This window comes from Lachancea lanzarotensis, scaffold LALA0S12 (assembly GCF_000938715.1).
Source record: "Lachancea lanzarotensis genome assembly LALA0, scaffold LALA0S12, whole genome shotgun sequence".
Classification (NCBI taxonomy): Eukaryota; Fungi; Ascomycota; class Saccharomycetes; order Saccharomycetales; family Saccharomycetaceae; genus Lachancea; species Lachancea lanzarotensis.
This window is the reverse complement of record NW_019212890.1, coordinates 1-17,778: the sequence shown is the minus strand read 5'-3', so window position 1 is coordinate 17,778 and position 17,778 is coordinate 1. Positions and strand designations below refer to the sequence as shown.

The 17,778-nt window shown below is 45.3% G+C and overlaps 4 protein-coding genes and 1 pseudogene across 5 annotated transcripts; 4 read left to right on the top strand and 1 right to left on the bottom strand.

The window, feature by feature from the left end:
• Positions 1 to 4,745: 4,745 nt before the first annotated feature.
• On the top strand, positions 4,746 to 6,443 carry LALA0_S12e00188g (LALA0S12e00188g1_1; the record flags this gene model as incomplete). The annotated part of the gene is made up of 1 exon (XM_022773977.1): positions 4,746 to 6,443. The coding sequence occupies one exon, from the start codon at positions 4,746 to 4,748 to the stop codon at positions 6,441 to 6,443; it is 1,698 nt and encodes a 565-aa protein (XP_022630705.1).
• A 1,224-nt stretch (positions 6,444 to 7,667) lies between these two features.
• On the top strand, positions 7,668 to 8,249 carry LALA0_S12e00166g (LALA0S12e00166g1_1; the record flags this gene model as incomplete). The annotated part of the gene is made up of 1 exon (XM_022773966.1): positions 7,668 to 8,249. One exon carries the CDS (start codon positions 7,668 to 7,670, stop codon positions 8,247 to 8,249), a length of 582 nt encoding a protein of 193 aa, XP_022630704.1.
• Positions 8,250 to 10,171: 1,922 nt separating this feature from the next.
• On the top strand, positions 10,172 to 10,780 carry LALA0_S12e00144g (LALA0S12e00144g1_1; the record flags this gene model as incomplete). The annotated part of the gene is made up of 1 exon (XM_022773955.1): positions 10,172 to 10,780. One exon carries the CDS (start codon positions 10,172 to 10,174, stop codon positions 10,778 to 10,780), a length of 609 nt encoding a protein of 202 aa, XP_022630703.1.
• Positions 10,781 to 12,836: 2,056 nt separating this feature from the next.
• On the bottom strand, positions 12,837 to 13,454 carry LALA0_S12e00122g (LALA0S12e00122g1_1; the record flags this gene model as incomplete). The annotated part of the gene is made up of 1 exon (XM_022773944.1): positions 12,837 to 13,454. One exon carries the CDS (start codon positions 13,452 to 13,454, stop codon positions 12,837 to 12,839), a length of 618 nt encoding a protein of 205 aa, XP_022630702.1.
• A 1,200-nt stretch (positions 13,455 to 14,654) lies between these two features.
• LALA0_S12e00100g lies at positions 14,655 to 15,232 on the top strand (annotated as a pseudogene). The gene is given in 2 exon segments: positions 14,655 to 15,125; positions 15,128 to 15,232. Coding segments are annotated over 2 exon segments (576 nt in total).
• Positions 15,233 to 17,778: the final 2,546 nt, after the last annotated feature.

Genomic DNA, 17,778 nt, shown 5'->3' with positions numbered 1-17,778 from the left:
GTTGATAACCTCATCCACAAGTCTGTTTACGCCCACGGAAGTTTTAACTGTGGTTATCGCTATAGAAATGCCAATGTACTTGGAGTCTTAGCCATGCAGTACATTCTCGCGCCTCTCGACTTCCCTCGTAAATATCATGATCGCGATTCCCCACCATATATTTCTTTGAATTTGGATGGTATCTTTGTTTTCCGCGTTAATTTTCGCAGTTTTTCATGTTCTTCGTGCATATTCTAAATGCGGACCTTATGCACTGCACGCCTAGGAAAAATCGTTAATTCACAATGGGCCGAGAGATAAGACAAATAGCTACCAGGCGATCTAGGTTCGAGGCAATCGAATTCAAGAAGGCAAACACAATAGTTCTTGGCATGCACGCCCGCAGCTTAAAAACTGACGGTTCGAAAGCTAATTTTGTCAGCTTAAGTGTGCATACAGCATCGTTTCTCGTCTGCAATGAAATTTGAGATATGCACAAGTGGAAAAGTGCAGGTTATGAGAGAGATCTCCGCTATCCCGCACTAGAACTTGTCCACTATGCAAGACATGCCATCATGCATCTGAAGGAACAATTAGGCATGAACATCGTACGAGATTTCAATTGAAGGTGCCAGAAAGGAGTAGTGGTACCTCCGATAAACCCGAAAGGTTGTTGGAAACTCGTTCGTTAAGCCGTGTTCCACCGAATTAAACAAAGATATCAGGATGAGATTCACCGGACAAGCGCGAGTGACAGACATTTCAAATGTTCTGTAGGTATTTCATTTCATCTCACGCGGTTTAGCCCACGAACGTGTGCGCACGATTGGAAGGGGCAGAATTTGACTAAATTGCCATGGATTACGTCCGGTGGCTGTTGATTGCTTGCGGATTACGGTGCACAATAAGTTTATCATTTGCTAGAACGGAAGGTTTCTGTATTTCCTGCAAAACCCGAATTTGGTAAAATGGTTTGAACGTGGGATCAAGTCTCGGGGTATATTCAAAGTAACATCATTTCTGGAAGTTGACAACCATACGCCAAGGAAGGCCATCACACACTGTCATGCTCAGCTTTTACATTTTCCAGGAAATTCTCGCAACATAGAATAGGGTATGTCTTAATAAGCAGTATGAGGTAAGTAAATCCTAGATCGGAGGATGAGGAATCTAGTGCAGAAGCTGCTAATACCAGCAGTTTCCCTCTCTAGAGAAGCCAAGGCATTGAAATGTAACTTCCTTGACTGCAACAGTTTTCAAATATCCTCTTAATGAACGAGACTCCGGATGCACGAATACAATCAGCACTTTCATATCTTCAAAAGAGAACCGTTCTTTGTGGTCACTGAACGATCGATGGCTGAGCATTGAGCTTCAGAGGCTCTTAAACTATGCCAGACGGTTTCCCATCGAGTGCTCAAGTAGTTTGACTGAGTCAACGGAGTTGAGTGGCCATCCGTCTTCGAAGATGTCGGAGTTTTCGTCAGGTACTCGAGCATAATAAAAGCCTCAAGGTCCGATAACAAGGTGAAGAGGATTAAATTCTCGAAAAACGAGCAAAGCGATGCAGCAGTTTAATACGAAAACAAAGATGAGCCACCCAGCACTGTTACCCAGTAAACCTTTTGTGACCTTGATGATATTTTCATGTTAAATTATTGTAAGATTCGCACTGCATTTAATCAGCTTAAAGATTTCTGACAATTCAACTGCACATTTTTTTTCAGCAATCTGACAATAATAATGAGATCCCTTCAAATCGCATACGCTTTGTGAGACAAAAGCCAATTACTTCTCCTCAGGGCAACTTTGGTCGACTTCGAACGTTCTTTCACGCTCTAAGTTTCGAGTCCCCGGTAAGTCCCCATGATTGTGTGCTGTGCGCTATCACGAAGCCTCAGTCTAAGTGCATCAATTATCGAGTCTCAACGGAGTAATGAAAACCTCTAATCGCAACGACAAAGGCAACTGTTTCAATTGTATTTGCGTTCCAGCCACGGGCCTAACTTAACATGAAATGAGAACCCATACTATCCTGATTGTTTGAGATCTTCGAACTAGTGAACGAAAAAGGAATAGCCGGTCTGGTGTGAAAGTGGGCGATTTTCAACATCTCAGACAGTGATCTACAATTTCATTTTTTTCGCGCTTAGCCAGAGATAACATACTGGTATTCTTTCATCTGAGTTGAGTTAAATGACAAGTTTCGGCGATTCATTGGATAAAGTCAAACCATTAAATCCAAATTGCCCATATGTCGTTCAGAAGATCGGTAGCGCTCTGTCCAGCTCAACTATGTTCGTCAGTAAACGCACTCATGAGACATTTAAGATAGCACATTACAGACGTTGTGACATTATATCGTCAAAAAAAATGTTTTCGGCGGCCAGGTTGCGTAGATGACATAAACACTGGTTGTGACGTGCAAAGACGGAGTCACATTCATGAGAAAGCGACTTCCCTTTGGGGCCGTGCGCTTGTGTCATTCTTCGTGCTTCGCTCTTTCGTGAGAGAGAACAAAGAGCTAACAAAGCCGGCGAATGCAAGTGAAGTGTGAAAGAATTCGGCACCAAGGTCTGCAACGTGCTAGAAGTGTCGAGCGAAACACACAAAACTCACACTCAAGAGGCTTTAGCAATATGCTGGAGAGACCTCGAACTAAGGAGATGTTTTTCTGTCGTTTTTCAGAGCCATGAAAGCTCGGCAGCTTGACAGAAGGTGATTACCAAATGGGCTCTAGAGTAACCCAGAAATGATTCCAACGCAGACCGTTAAACGATCAATAGCGAGCGGTGCTCAAGAGATCTGGTGATGGCAAGGGAAATGCCGTGAGAAGAATTTGAGTTCAGAAATAATGCGTAGATCATGGCGTGCATAAATGAGTATTAGCCCAAGGGTTGAACACTACGCTTCTTATTGGTACAGGCAGCAAAACTCGGGCAGCAAAGTGATTTTTGTGTGCAGACAGTGGAACAGCTGCTTTAGGAGATCGCATCTTGCAATCATAACCAACAGGGTTTGTATGTGCAAGCATCGAGCGATGCTGCAGGTGACCGGTCAATCGGAGTGGGTTGCACAATGGGGTCTGTGGTTTTGGAATGCATACTTCAATCATCTTGTCATTGACGCTTCTTCACAATCTGAACGGCGTAAAGAGCTATCATGATATATCATTGGAAGCGACGAGGCACATTAAGTTTGAGCTTTTTAGGCAAGCGATGCCCATCAAGGCATCTGAAGCTCCAAAACTGTCCAAAAAGCGCTGCGTGGATTTTACTTTGAGAGCATATGGAGCAAAGCTGATGCGTGAGCCCATCTCAGGGCCGCGCTTGTATTCTTGCCAAACAAATCATGTTGAACATGGCACACCGAGCATTCAATGAGAACTGCATTCTCTGGGGAACTTCAATACAGCACATTGGCTATCGGGATCAGTACAGAGGCTTGAGACTAAGATTCGCGTCCTGTTTACTGTTACCTCAATGTTGAGACTAGTCCAAAACCCAATATATCGATTGAACATCTGGTGCGGCCTGCTCGTGGCATTGTCTCTCATCAAAACCTGCAGCTGTGAAATCACATACGCACTGACTCAATCTAATGGTACGGAAAAACCTCAATATTCTTTCGAAGTAACTGATATGGTTTTCTTGGAGTGAGAAGAGCTTTTGAAATCGTGTTTCAATCTTCCAAGGACTGAATATCGCTGAATCACGATTGGGAGCTTCGACTCACAATTAAACCTTGGATTCCACAGGAAAAATGAATTCAGCTCATAATATAGTCCGACTTACATGAAACCTACAAGATATGGCTAACGACTCAAACAATATATCAATGGCTAACGGCTCAATATCTGATAGTTCTGATTATTGACTGCTCGCAGTTTCATTGATTAGCTTTGCGTGAAATACGAGCCCTAACCAAGACCACAAAACGAAGGTCCTCCAGAGCTAGGGACAACCCTCTCAATTCACGATCCCACCTGCAAGCGATGAAATGTATCACTGGCATGACTTCGCAATAGGCACTGTGAGGCTCCCACGCTCGCTATTTTTGACCTGCGCTATGACTAGGTATGAGTCATTCCTTACGTTGGGAGGATTTTTCCAATGCTGACCATATGGCAGTTTCTCGCGTATTAGACCACACCCTTCTAAGCGTTTTTCTGCAGCACCTGGATCTTGCTTGAGAGACCGGAGCTCTTCAACTTTATTCTCACCCGCTTGCGGCCTTTCCGCTTTTGCTTGCTAGTTGAGTCTCTTTCAATGGACTGATGTGCATTATTACTTTTTGAACCCTGCATATGACGAAGAATTATTATTATTATAGTGGAGGAGCCATCACGAATTTTCTGGGACATACAGCGACGTCTGAAATATACGGAAAAAAGATGTCCGCAAACCCTGCATCCGGGATTTCTATGCAGGGTCGAACGGTTGATTCGGTGCGTTGATGCCCCAAAACAAGCATAGAACGGTGAATCGATGTAAGCGTTTAAAGCCAAGGTGCGAAGAACTGTACGCATGTGAAAGAATGTGTGATCAAGCGCTAAATGTGTTGGACCTAACGAAAGTGGTGAAAAAGTTGAGGATATTCCTCTTCGCGTCAATTCAGGGTCATCGTGCGATGACTAGAAGCTGAAAAACCTCACATTCAACAAACTGCAAAAGTTTATATAAACAGAGGGCTGTTCAGGACTATTTGACATTCATTAGTTCCCTCCAAAGCAACTCGCCATCCTCCACTCACCCTTTTCATTCGTTATGGTCAATTTCACTCAGCTCGCAGCTTTGACTGCTAGTGCGATCGGCGTTAGAGCTGGCTTTGCCAACTCGACAACTCCACAGATTTCCGATCTAAAGATTGCTGACATGGACACAGGTACTTCCGACATTGTAGGCACCTACGATACCGCTTTTGTCGAGTTGACCGTGAAGGCTACTGAGTTGGGCGCGTGCTGGTTCCAGCTTCCACCCAACTACGTCACGTACCCCCAGGACACTCCTTACAACTGGGACTACGGTATTGTCAACAACTATGGTGACAATAACATCACCATTGATATCACCAAAGTTCCAGAAAGTGGTGAGGCCAAATTTGGTATCGAAGTGTATTTCACCACAGAGGTTCAAAACGCTATCCAGAAGCCTGGCAAAGACTCTGTTGTCGTTGAGACCTCTAACGGCAGCATGTCTATTGACCTCAACTACATCGACGTGCCTTTGTATGAGCCATCTGTTCACACTGATCTAACTCAAAGCAGAATCATCTACGATGTCTACGTCCCAGCCTCCATGATCACCAGCAACACATCGGTCACGGCCCACAGCTTCGACGGTCGCAAGTTCGACTCATCCTTGTGCGCTGTTTACGACGTCACTCAGGCAAAGACTTTCGATCCTTATGAAGACCTAAACCTCGTTAGCCCAGACTTCGAGCCTTATTCCTGGGACGGCTTCTCCAATGAATCTGACATCTACTTCCCTTACCGTACTACCCCAATCGTGGGCGCTAAGTGGGTTATGTTCAAGTTCTTTGCTGATGTTCCAGAAGGTCTTCAATACTACACCCAAGATATCACCGTGAACATCGACGGCGAAGAGACTACCATCACCACCCACACATACTCCAAGTACTACCCTCGTCACATCGAGGAGCCTGACTACAAGTTCGGTGGCGCAAGCGACATGGGCAACGGCAACAGCATCACCTCTTATTCTGAGAGCACAACTGCTGTTGCGACTGCTTCTCTGTCCTCTGCCTCTTCCAACGGCACTGCTGTGTTTACCGGAGCTACCACTGCCACTGGCTTTTCAAATGGCACTGTCACCATGACTGGCTCCGCTTCTTCGACTGCTTCCGCCGCTGGCCAAGCTTCTGCTTCCGCCTCTGGCCAAGCTTCTACTTCCGCCTCTGGCCAATCTTCTGCTTCCGCCTCTGGCCAAGCTTCTGCTTCTGGTTTTGTCAACGGTACCACTTCTGTGACCGGCACAGGCTCTGCCACCACCACTACTGCTAACATTCTGTCCACCACTGTCATCACCACATGTCCTACCTGTGAAGTGAAGGCCACCACCGTTGGTGTTTCCACCGCTACCGTGACCAAGAACGGTATTGTGACCGCCTACACCACCTACTGCCCACTATCTGCCGAGACCGGTGCTCACACCGTCTCTCAAGGTACCACCTACGCACCATCTGTGGTGATCTCCGAGGTCGAGTCTGGCATCTACACTGCATACACCACCTACTGCCCATACCCTGAAAACAAGTCTGCTGCCCAAGCCACCACCACCGCTTGTGTGAGCTGTGGCAACCAGACTGCTTCTGTGTCTGGCTCTTACTCCGCTGCTGCTGCGGCTACCAAAGCTGCCTCGCTCAGCGTATACGAAGGTGGTGTTGCTGCCGTCAAGGGTGGTCTAGCTGCTGCCGTTCTCGGAGCTGCTGCCGTTCTGTTCTAGGCGTCTGCTTATATACTCTAAATATTTCGTAAGCCTACAAAAGGCACTTTTCGTTCGTCTCTTTAGAATGTTGGTTTACTTTGACATATGAAAGTTGTTAGATGTGTCGCAGAGATATCCGTACTTGTGCTAATTCTCTGGGCAAGACTAGCGAACGTCTCTCTTGTCATGAGAAGTCTACATTTTTGAAAGCAAAGGAAATCGGTAAAGTGAACCCGGGGTTATTTAAAATAGACCCGGAATACGAAAATAGAGTGGGAGTTGTACAACTGTGAGATATGCAGACACCATTGAAAATAGCTTCCTCAGAAGATTTTCTAATGACTGACTAGCAGTTTGCGGGTACAGCTGTGGCAATTACGCTTGTTACGGCATCCACCAAGCCCATCGCTTGTAAAGGTATAGGATCACCGATCGACGAACATGCGCAAACAGATCATTAAGAGAGCCGAGAATACGCGACAAGAAAGTGAAATATGAGATGGAACGAGAAAGGGTCGATTGTAGATCTACTGCAATTGAAACGGTATTTCCTCGCGGCAAGTGTGTAATTGTCTCCCCAATATTTGGAAGAATAGCGGTAGAATACTGAACCCCGCTGCTTGAAGGCGGCACGAAATATCCACAACTAGCAGAATATATTTTCAACCTCTGAAAGCATAGCTATGCTCGAGCGTGCTGGTTTTCAAAAATCCTAATGACGCTAGCACCGATGGAAAAATGAAAACCCCTCAGTGTCGGAGTTTCTAATTGCACCACGCATGCAACATTCAAAAGCTTTATTTCAACAGTTGCGGATTCCGAGTGAACGCAGGGCAAAAACCAGAGCCCAGCAAATTTTGGTTGTGCTTCTCCGAACATAGTGCCTTTCCTGTCAGATTCGCGCAACATGAAGACAGTGCAATGACAACTGTACACAATCGTAGGCTCTGCTCGGAGTTCATCAGCAACGTCACTAGCACACGCTGAGCATACAGCAGCAACTGATCTCAATAGCTCATCATCACGTTACCAATATTGCCGGTCTCTATGGTGTGATTAATAGTATAGTGCTATGCTACTGCTAGCGTATAAAATTGATTAAAATAGTCATGAGACTAGTTCGCTAATTTCGTTTATCACGGTGTGGTATATAACTGCCAATACGACGGGCGACATAAGAAAGATCAAAGAACTCGAATATAACCCTGTTTTAGACCCTAGAAATCGACTTTAACTGCTACAATGACAGTAAAACGTATTCTCATTCTTGTTGGTGACTTCGTCGAGGACTATGAAATCATGGTTCCATTTCAGATCCTGCGCATGGTTGGGCATAAGGTAGATGTGGCCTCACCTAATAAAAAGGCCGGTGATCAAGTAGCCACTGCTATTCATGACTTTGAGGGACATCAGACGTACACCGAAAAGCGCGGGCATAATTTTTCGCTAAATTCCACATATTCTGATATCAAGGCAGAAAATTACGACGCTTTGGTGATACCGGGAGGACGGGCACCAGAGCATCTGGCGACCGACGAAAGCGTTCTAGATCTAGTCCGTACTTTCGCTAAGGAAGAAAAACCAATTGCTGCCGTCTGTCACGGTCCACAGCTTCTCGCGGCAGCCAATGTGATCAGTGGAAGAAAGGTGTCTGCTTACCCAGCGTGTCGCGCGGAGATGATGCTAGCTGGCGCAGAATACCAAGCCATTGAAATCGATGGTGCTGTGACAGATGGAAAGCTAGTGACGGCTCCAGCTTGGCCAGCTCATCCCGCTTGGATGAGTCAGTTCCTCGCCGTTTTGGGTTCCAAAATCGAGGCATGAGAGATGATAAAAACACTACCGTCGTTAGCAGGGATTACTGAGGATCGACTCAACAGGTGATGAGCAAGTTGTTTTTTGGTACTGAGTGATTGCTCGATTAATTTAATAGAGAGTACAATTTGATCATGTCTGGTATTTAGGCATTATTGAATGTAATTGTTGATATATGTTAAAAAGAGCGTCGCTGCTGCAACGATCATTGATTGGATTGAGCTCAAATACTGCACTTGAAGGTTGCTCTTCTGCGCACCAAATGATTATTACAATATCAGTTTTGGTGAAACTCTTTTGAGTGCGGTATGAAAGTGACTTTGATGAGGAGTAGCTGTGAATATTTATCTTTGCGGCCAGAGCAGGTCTCGCTAGTTATGTATCACTACTTCCTGGCAACAAAAGTCCAAAAATCGAGTTCTTTCAAGTGCATTCAGTTCGGAGTAGCGATCTGAAGCACGAGGGCTGTTGTTCTTGATCAAGTTGGTTCAATACTGAAATCTTCCATACCCAACTAAACTCAAGCACAAAGGTGTACATTTGTTTTTTGAAGGAAGAGTGAGTCGGTGAAAGCCTTGTGGTATTTGCTTCTCTGACAACAAACCGCTTTTTTGTTTGTACTATTACAGCTGTCCAAGAATACGCAATATCGTCATGACACGCCTCAAGAATCGTGGGAACCTCAATTCATCCCCCATCGTCAGGCATTGGCAGCGAAAAAGAGCTCTGCAACGATGAGCCATCCCGTTATTTGCATATAAACGCCAAGAATCTCACAAACCAAGGAAGGTGCCTCCTATGTAGGGGTCCAAGAGTATCGCGGGAAGTAGTGTTTCTTCTCAAGCTTGTTTCAACTACCATGCGTTCAAGACGAAACTGCAGCTTCTTGAACAATTCCATAGCACAGATTAGCGCTGGACCTTAGAAGCGGCAAGAGACTATCGAAACACATTTTGCTAGTTTGTTGTCGCTGCTCTTGCGGACAAGAGCTGGTACTATACGTTCTCCATTCTCAGAAGAGCGCGCTCGCGCACTGTCACCCGGCTTGAAGTTGTTCACCTTTTGGTGAATCACATATGCGTGCCTTTGCTTCTAGTTAAACCGACGATGGTGAGATCGTCAATTATATTTGTGAAGTTGGTGCCAGGTCTGTGAATGAGATATAAATATTGCTATCGTGATCATTTGAGAAATTCAGGCCGGTCAAAGGCGGAGTGAAATACGAATAGCAGGTCTACTTGTGAAGATGGCCTGAATTTCACACGTCTCAAACATTGATCTGCAATGTGGTTCTTCTCCGTTAATCGCGCATGATGCATTTTTATTTTTGTATCAGAGTTGAGTAAACAGTGGGTTTTAATTGATCCATGGGACGGAGTAAAGCCAGTAGATTTATATCACTTGTATGTTGCTAAGAAGACATGCGGCGGTTCATTAAGCCCAAGTACGAGAAACTAATCAATCAACGCGCTCATAACGACCAATTGACAAGCGCCTGTAAGCTGACATGAAAGAAGTGTGCGCTATCTCTAGCTCTGTACGATCTATTTTCTCAAAACCTGATTTTTACAAGCAACCCACTCTTGATAATAATTTATGAATCGCTTGTCGCCGGACTTCTTTATTAAGATCATGCGAAAATCACCGAATATTCTTTTCTGCATGACGCCAAGCTCACCACTCCTATGGTCTTGAAATAGATTAATGTAAAGATGCACAGACTCCTCCAACTGCGTTGTGCTTTCACACTGGCCCTTTCTATCTGCGCTCGAGCTTAGCGAAAGTATGCCCAGATAAAAGAAGACAATTGGCAGCCTTCAGAGTCAGACAAAGGGTTCCTATAGAAGGCAATCAGGCTGTAAACGTCGAAATACTCCCGGAACACCTCGCCAAAAACCCTACTATGATCACTTTACTGCAGCAAAGAAAACATGACTCCATCAACCGACTCCAAGCTTAATCCAACCGCGTGGTACTCACACAGCGCGCTTCTGGTGGCGGTCCGAGTCGCACAGTTCGTTTCAACAATCACGACGTTGGGTTTGACGGCTCGCCTCGTTGACAACAGCAATGAACCCAATCTTGAGCTCACGGTCTCGGTCATCTCGCTCGCGTTTTTTATTGTCATTGCTGCAGCTCCACTGCCACTAAATCTGTACTCCCTGGTCGCGATGTGCATTTTCGAGACTGACATTTTCGCGTTATGGGTAGCGGCAAGTGGTACTCTTAGTAGCGGTTACAGCGACATCTGCACATTTTATTCAGGGAACAATGACCGTACACATGTCCCTTGGGAGGTCCTCGCGGGAATTTCAAAAGAATGCAAAATAGGCAAGACATCGATAGCGTTTACAGCGTTTTCAACGTTTTTCTTCCTGTGCTCGGTTGCTCTACTGTGCATGAACGTTTTAGTGCCCATAAAAGCGCGTTCTGTTCGCGAGCTGAGCCCACAAGACACACGCGCATACCTGTCTCGCTTTACAGCGTTGTCGATTACACACACCCCAGTCAGAGACGTTGTGAAGAGGAAACCAGAATAAGTTGATTCTGTAATTTTTGAAAATGCCTCCTTAGAAAAGCAGTCCTATGAAGACAGAGAAAATTGATTGTGTAGGCGAAAAAGTACTAATTTCCGTACAATTTCGGTTCTCTAACTGGAAAGTATCGACTCATGTATTAGTGCTCAATACACTCCGCGCATCTTACGGCATATCACTACGATTTGGCTGTGTTTCCAGTTTATAAGGAAGGGGTTGGTGACAACGTTTTCTGTACCGTGAAGATCATTACGCATATCGTGGCAACGGAAACTGTGCGTCCAATAAGACAGCTAAGAGGATACGTACAAAACTTTGGCGAAGGGTGATTGGTATTCACGGGGAATCAATGGCTATTTCCAAGAGTGTCCGTTTGTTCTGATACCGATTAGATCGAGCTTTGCACAAAAGCATGGTATCATGCGCGATGTAGTGATCAAAGTTTCAGTGGATATTGCGCGCAGAATTTTGATGAGATATTCATGATACATTCGTAGAATAAGCAAACAATCTAGTGAGATGAGGATTGAGGTTATCGCCTTCAATTATGGTATCAAAACAAACCGCTGCTATTCAAGTAGAAACCACCGTTAGGTGATGTCAGCGGGTCATCTGGACGCTAGATCTAATCAGATCGACCTGCTGATTTATAGTTAAAGCAAGGGGTATTCTGAAATGCTAAAGATCCCAGATAGCTGTAAACTATGGGCAGGCTCACACGAAAAATGAGCAAAAACCTCTGTTTCAGTGTGTTGATTCTTCATCCATCTCGTGACTCACGGCAGATGCTCTGAACATCCTCCGGATGTGCCTGCAGTCGTGTGTCTATGCAAGAGTCACTGCAAGAGCTCTGATGGCAACGAGAGTCCAGATCGTGGGAATGCGGAGTGTTATAGCACTCAACGATTACAGCAACAGTTGAGCATTTCACTTTGCGGTGACGTGGTGCCGCATTCGCCTGAAGGATCTTCGGTTCCCAGTCAAGGTGGGCTTTTTAAAATGCGGCGCAAGAGGGGCAAAAAATTTTAAAGCTGGTGGTTTTGTAGTACCAGATGGGATACGCTTTGTGCTTTTCTCTGTTCTGAGTTTCTAACACGAATGAAAAATGACCCCTACTGAAGTGTTTGTAAGTCTTTGACCAAAGGAGGAGCTGATGTAGGTTTATAAGTATACGACGACTCTTTGGAGTATTTTGTCAGTTTGGTCGGCAACGCTCCTGTATGTTTCCATATAGATTTAATGGTTTTTTAACGGCATCAAATACTGTTCGCCAAATTTCCTTTCTAACAAAGCAGCTCGGAAGACACACGGTTGTCGAGAGAGCTCTGAGATGGCGAAAAACGGCCACTTACAGAGATTTTCGACTTTTACTCTGCCGTACGGTAATGGGTGTTGCACACGTTTATGGGGCCACTGTTGCCGCTTGACGGGGCCAGTTATCTAAGCCTTCTGCAGAGCAGCCAAATAGAGCATTTCAAGTGGATGTGGTCAACACCCAGAGAATAGCGATTTAGTCGTTCGCCAGATTGTCATAAATAGGGGGGCGGGCACATTTTTAAAAGTTCGATAGTCGTCAGCCACTGAAAAAATTGTCCAATCTTTATCTCAGGGCTGGGTTTGGCATCGGTACCGATGGAGTGCGAAAAGACTGTAGATTATATTGTGAGCTACAAAAGCTTAGGTCCGCTACGTGAGAATCTTCCTTCTATGGATGTCTGCCTGAAATTGTTATTTAATTCTTAGGGGACATGACGTCTTGGTCCTCCAGCGCTGTCGCCTGTAAAAAAGTGTTTTCCATGTTGAGCAACTGAAGGAAGTCGCTAGGTTACTTCTCTCTGACATTCACTAAATGTGCCATGTGTCGACAGTTACGCAAAACTGCTAAAGATTTCAAGTTGACCAGCTACCTTTCGGTATCCGTTGATAAATGAGTGGTATGCCTTGTGGTGTGGCTGTCAGAAATCAATTTTAGATGAAGGCGGCTTTTTCGACGCGGGTTCGCGTACCGGCCCTCAGCACACAATTTCGAGCCTCAATCTTGATTGCTTGGATGAGAAGATTATTTCTTCCTTGTGAGACACGCCTTAGGACCTTTCTTCGCGCCAATGCACTTACACTGCATCCCGGATCCAGGCGAGTACTCTTTATTGCAATTGGTATAGCTTCTGCAGTTATCCCAATTAAATCCACAGATGTAGTTCGTGGGGTTTCCTCGTTTTTCGAGTTCGTTCTTCTCCTGCAGCGCATTCAATACCTCATTAGCATGTTGCAAGAGCAATTGCTCGTCAACTGCGTCTTTATCGTCTTCAATGGAGGGATCTTGAGCCTGATTACGCGCATCCTCGTAGCTAGTCATAATTGCCTCAGGATAATCGCTCGTGTCTGAATCTTCTCTAGCAATTTCATTACCTTCATTGTCGAAGAAGACTAAACAACCGGGTGTGGCAGCGGGTGTATCCAATTGGTAAAGTTCAAGTACGTCGCGGACAGTTTTGCTTGTGTTCGTGAAAGTGAAGCCGTCACTAATCAGTAGACGGTCGCTCTCTGTAAACAAATTTAAAGGCGTCTGTAAAAGTGTGTCGACATCTGAAATGTTCATTAGGGCTGTGACAAGCTCAAAGTCCGCCGCAACACATATTACTGCGATGAGATCGGGAAAAAAATGAATTATTCTCATGTTAATATATAATATTTTTGTTGCCTTGATTATTTCAGAATAATAACTTCTTGGCAAGATGATTTGAAACCCTCCATAAATATAATGAAAAACTAAGCATCCACGACCAGTTAAAGTAGTCCGCTTCTGGTGCGTTTGGCTTTCACAAAAATATTGCGGTTCGTGACCGTTCACCTGTCATAATCGGGAACTAATCGTCATCCGATTGGCCGAATGAACGCGTCAAACCCAGCTTCGTGGACTTAAACCTCTAATTCGCTCATACATTGACATCGCTAGTGAGCAAGATACCCTGAGAAGAGTTTTTGATTTAAGATTTTGTGCTAAGTTCACTGAAACTCGCGCGAGTTAGCAAAATATTAGTGGTTGTGCCAATGACATACCTCCCGATGTCTTAAAAACGAAAAATGCTTCAACCCGAGACTCGTATAATCATCAAGAAGCACAACTCATGGGCCCTCCGGAAGTTATATTTTCTGCAATTCTCTGAACGATGGCAACAGTACCACATATGAGGTCTCATTTATCGATTACTTCCTTGGCCGTTGAAATAAGTTATGAATCGTACTCTTGATCAACAGACGGAAAATTAGATTTACAAACTAATCACACAAATGTTAGTCCGAAACACAATTCACTTGCTGACATACGGAAAGCAAGCTGCAAACAAGTTGACGAAATTTACCTCATGTTCTATAGATAAGATATCGGTATTTTGGATGTAGCGGCAGTCACACGATTATGATTGTGATCATTACCAATCGACCTTGAGTTATATGTCATATTGTAGTCACTTTGAAACGCTGTGGACGCGAGATTATGTGGTAGATGTGTTCAATATTGGACGAGGAACTGCTGATGCCAGATTTCAAGGGTCTTCTCACTTCAATACGTTTAAGCTCTGTCCCAGAGCAAATTTAAGGGATGTTCAAAGAAAGACTGATAATAAAAGCGGGCATTTTCGACAAGCGGTCGAAGAAGTCGCCTGTTAGCAAAAAACGCATGTTGTTGGCTTGCTAGTGCCCGTTGAAGTGCTAGATCCTCGCGACAAGTCATATGCAGGTGTTCGATAGCGCCATGCTGTTGGGCCTACGCCCTAAATCCGAAACTCACCCGGTTTGCACTGTTACTCACTAGATCATGTTCAGATCCTAATCTCTCCTTTTGCAGCGCCTTTCCATTCTTTTATGTAAAAGANCCAAAGAGGATGAAGTGGAAAAAGTAGTCAAAACGACAATAAAGCGTTTTGGTCGATTGGACTTCGCTTTCAATAATGCCGGGGTATGGCATGCGCCTTCCTCGGTTGGGGAAATGCCGTCAAATGTCTGGAACGAGATCATTTCAACCAATCTTAGCAGCATGTTCTTTTGTTTAAAGCATGAAATACCGGAAATGCTAAAGACTGGCGGGGGCTCCATTGTCAACACCTCTTCGGGGGCTGGTATTACAGGATTTCCTGGGTACGCAGCCTACTGCGCCTCTAAATTTGGTGTGATTGGCGTTAGTAAAGCAGCGGCGCTGGACTACGCTGCCTCTAACATCAGAGTGAACGTGGTAGCACCTGGATATGTCGACACCCCAATGATGGGCCAATTTACAGGGGGGACCCAAGAAGGCCAGAATGCCGCAATTGCTCAGGAGCCAGTAGGTCGCGTTGGCAAGCCCGAGGAAATCGCAGGGACAGTACTATGGCTCTGTTCCGACTTGGCCGCCTTCACTGTGGGTGCTACGTTTGTTGTAGACGGTGCGCAGTCCCTTTAGCGAATGCAATGAGATGATAGTGAATGCTGCAGTCGGGCCAAAAGACTGCCAAGTGCTCTGACTGGGTTTTTATAAAGATCTAAAGTTCTGTATGTTCTGAATCCTCTGATGAATTGCATCAAGCAATGCATATTATTGGACTAATGGATAAACATTAGCATGCTAAATGTTGGTGGCTTGGCAGCTGAGAGATTAAGCCTAGGCAACATGGTTCATGCGAGGCTGTAGGAGCAGGCCGCGACGCACTATTAAATGCGTCANATATCATGAGGCTCTTAGGGCACACTGCATATCCTCAGATATCTTCATGGCAGGCAGATCAAGGTTCAGTGGGTAAATTAGCTCAACAGTTTCCTAATATGCTCTGTTGGTCTGAGTAGGGGATATTCTCTAGCAAAGCCGTACGTTCTGGGGCTTAGGATTTATCGCTTCTCCTTTACCATGTCAAGGCATTACACATGATGACTGGATATGGACATAAGAGGTAGCACTGTTTGCTCAGCTAAAAGCATTGGAAAGAAACCACTGTTCTGAAGGTATTGGCCTGACGAGGTCTTTGACTTTTGCAGATCATGGCTAAGTGAAGCACTTCACTTCCTTCAGCTTCCGATACAAAACGACCCTGCTCAGAGCTTGCTTAAAGAAGTCGAAACGTGAAGGTACAAGCAGCTCAGACGCAAATGAGGACGACCTTATGAAGATCAAACCGATTTATAGACGAGGACCATCGTCCTGCTGTGCGCTGGAGGTATATCTCTTCTCCTAGATGCNGGAAACCCAACCGCAATGTGCTTCACAGAGCGCTCTGGTGGGAGACCTGGGCGAGGAGTGCGAGGACGTCAGCAGAGTTGGTTTAAGATGCCGAAACGTGAAGGTACAAGCAGCTCAGACGCAAATGAGGACGACCTTTTGAAGATCGAACCGAGCCATCGACGTGGACCATTTTCCTGAATATTGAACGTTGTGCGCTGGAGGTATATCTTGTAATTCTCCTATGTGTNGAACTTTCGAAGATTCAACCGAGCCATCGACGTGGATCATCTTCCTGGTTCGAACGCTGTGCGCTGGAGGTATATCTTGTAATTCTCCTATGTGTATCTGATCACAACNTGCATCTGATCATAACATGTAGTTTTGTCACTTCATGTCATCTGCATTTCATGTTCTCATCATCTCCTAAACGAGTTGAGACGTACATCTTTTCCTCTCTTCGAGACTCGATGGACGCATCATAAAATAAATACCCGGGTACACCTGGAACGTACACCATGATACAACGTCAGGACCTATTTCTGNCTCCTAAACGAGTTGAGACGTACATCTTTTCCTCTCTTCGAGACTCGATGGAGGCAGGATAAACTAAATACCCGGGTACACCTGGAACGTACACCATGATACAACGTCAGGACCTATTTCTCGAGATCCGGGTTCCAGTTTGTGATCCGAAATGACCCGCTGGGTATGACTGGTCTCGTGACTGGTATCACGCGACTTATACACTGTACAGATGCATATGCATGGTGTATGCAATATGTGGGTCATACATGAAGGAGCGCATTAGCATCACGTGCAAGGTTATGAAATAAGTTAAGGGCACTATCAGCACATGATCATTTTCATGTTTTGAAGATGGTGATGAACATTACCTGTGATAAAGTTACATAAGGCTTGCATATGACAGAGAGCACCTAAACACGCAAAAAACAGTTTCGCAATGGAGTTACCATGTCCCCTACGTTTGCGTTGATACTTCCACATCCGATAGAATGACTCTCACAACTAAGCAATTTTCCCTCCGATCACCTCGTGGACCCCAACTGGCGCTCACTCAAGCGTACCGCCGAGGAAAAGTTTAAGAGCTCATTGGACCCCAACTGGGGCAGCGAGGATGATCTTTTTCCTTCAACTTCTAAGCTCTTGTTTGGTTACGTCGACACGGAAGAACGCATGTTCTATAAGACAGGGACGCTAGTGCCAGGACTTACGCAATGCTGAGAAGTTGCGGGTTATTCCTATTACGTTCCATCGAAACGTCAAGAAGTACCTTTTTCTCAGCAAGTCTTTGATTCCGGATGCTATTATTGAGCCGGACACTGTTTACAGTGGAAAAGACAGCTCTGCGATATTCAAACTTATGGGCGTCGACGTGATGAAGTTTGGGGAGGGCGACCTTGAAATCCTTGGCAAGTTTGCTTTTGACAAGAATCTGTACCGCACTGAGGTGCAGGCACTGTTCAAGTATTGTCATGATGAGGCATTGACGCGCAACCCAAAGATCTTGATGCGTCCTTCGTTCCATGATCCTGGTATTGGCACTCCTGCGTTCATAAAACTTGAATCGACTACCATTGAACACTACAGTCGGGAAGTTGCACCTTTGTTGTTTGTACTGGTGCAATTGGACAGGTTGTCTGTGTCGGGTGTTATTCAGAATAAGCCGAGGGTGTCGTCCTCTCTGCTTATGGAGGATCTTGGAACGAACGCCAAGATCCCCGAGAAAGCACACCACCTGCGCTCAATTCTCATCCATGTACTCGAAGATCTCGGCAGCTCTGACTTCCTC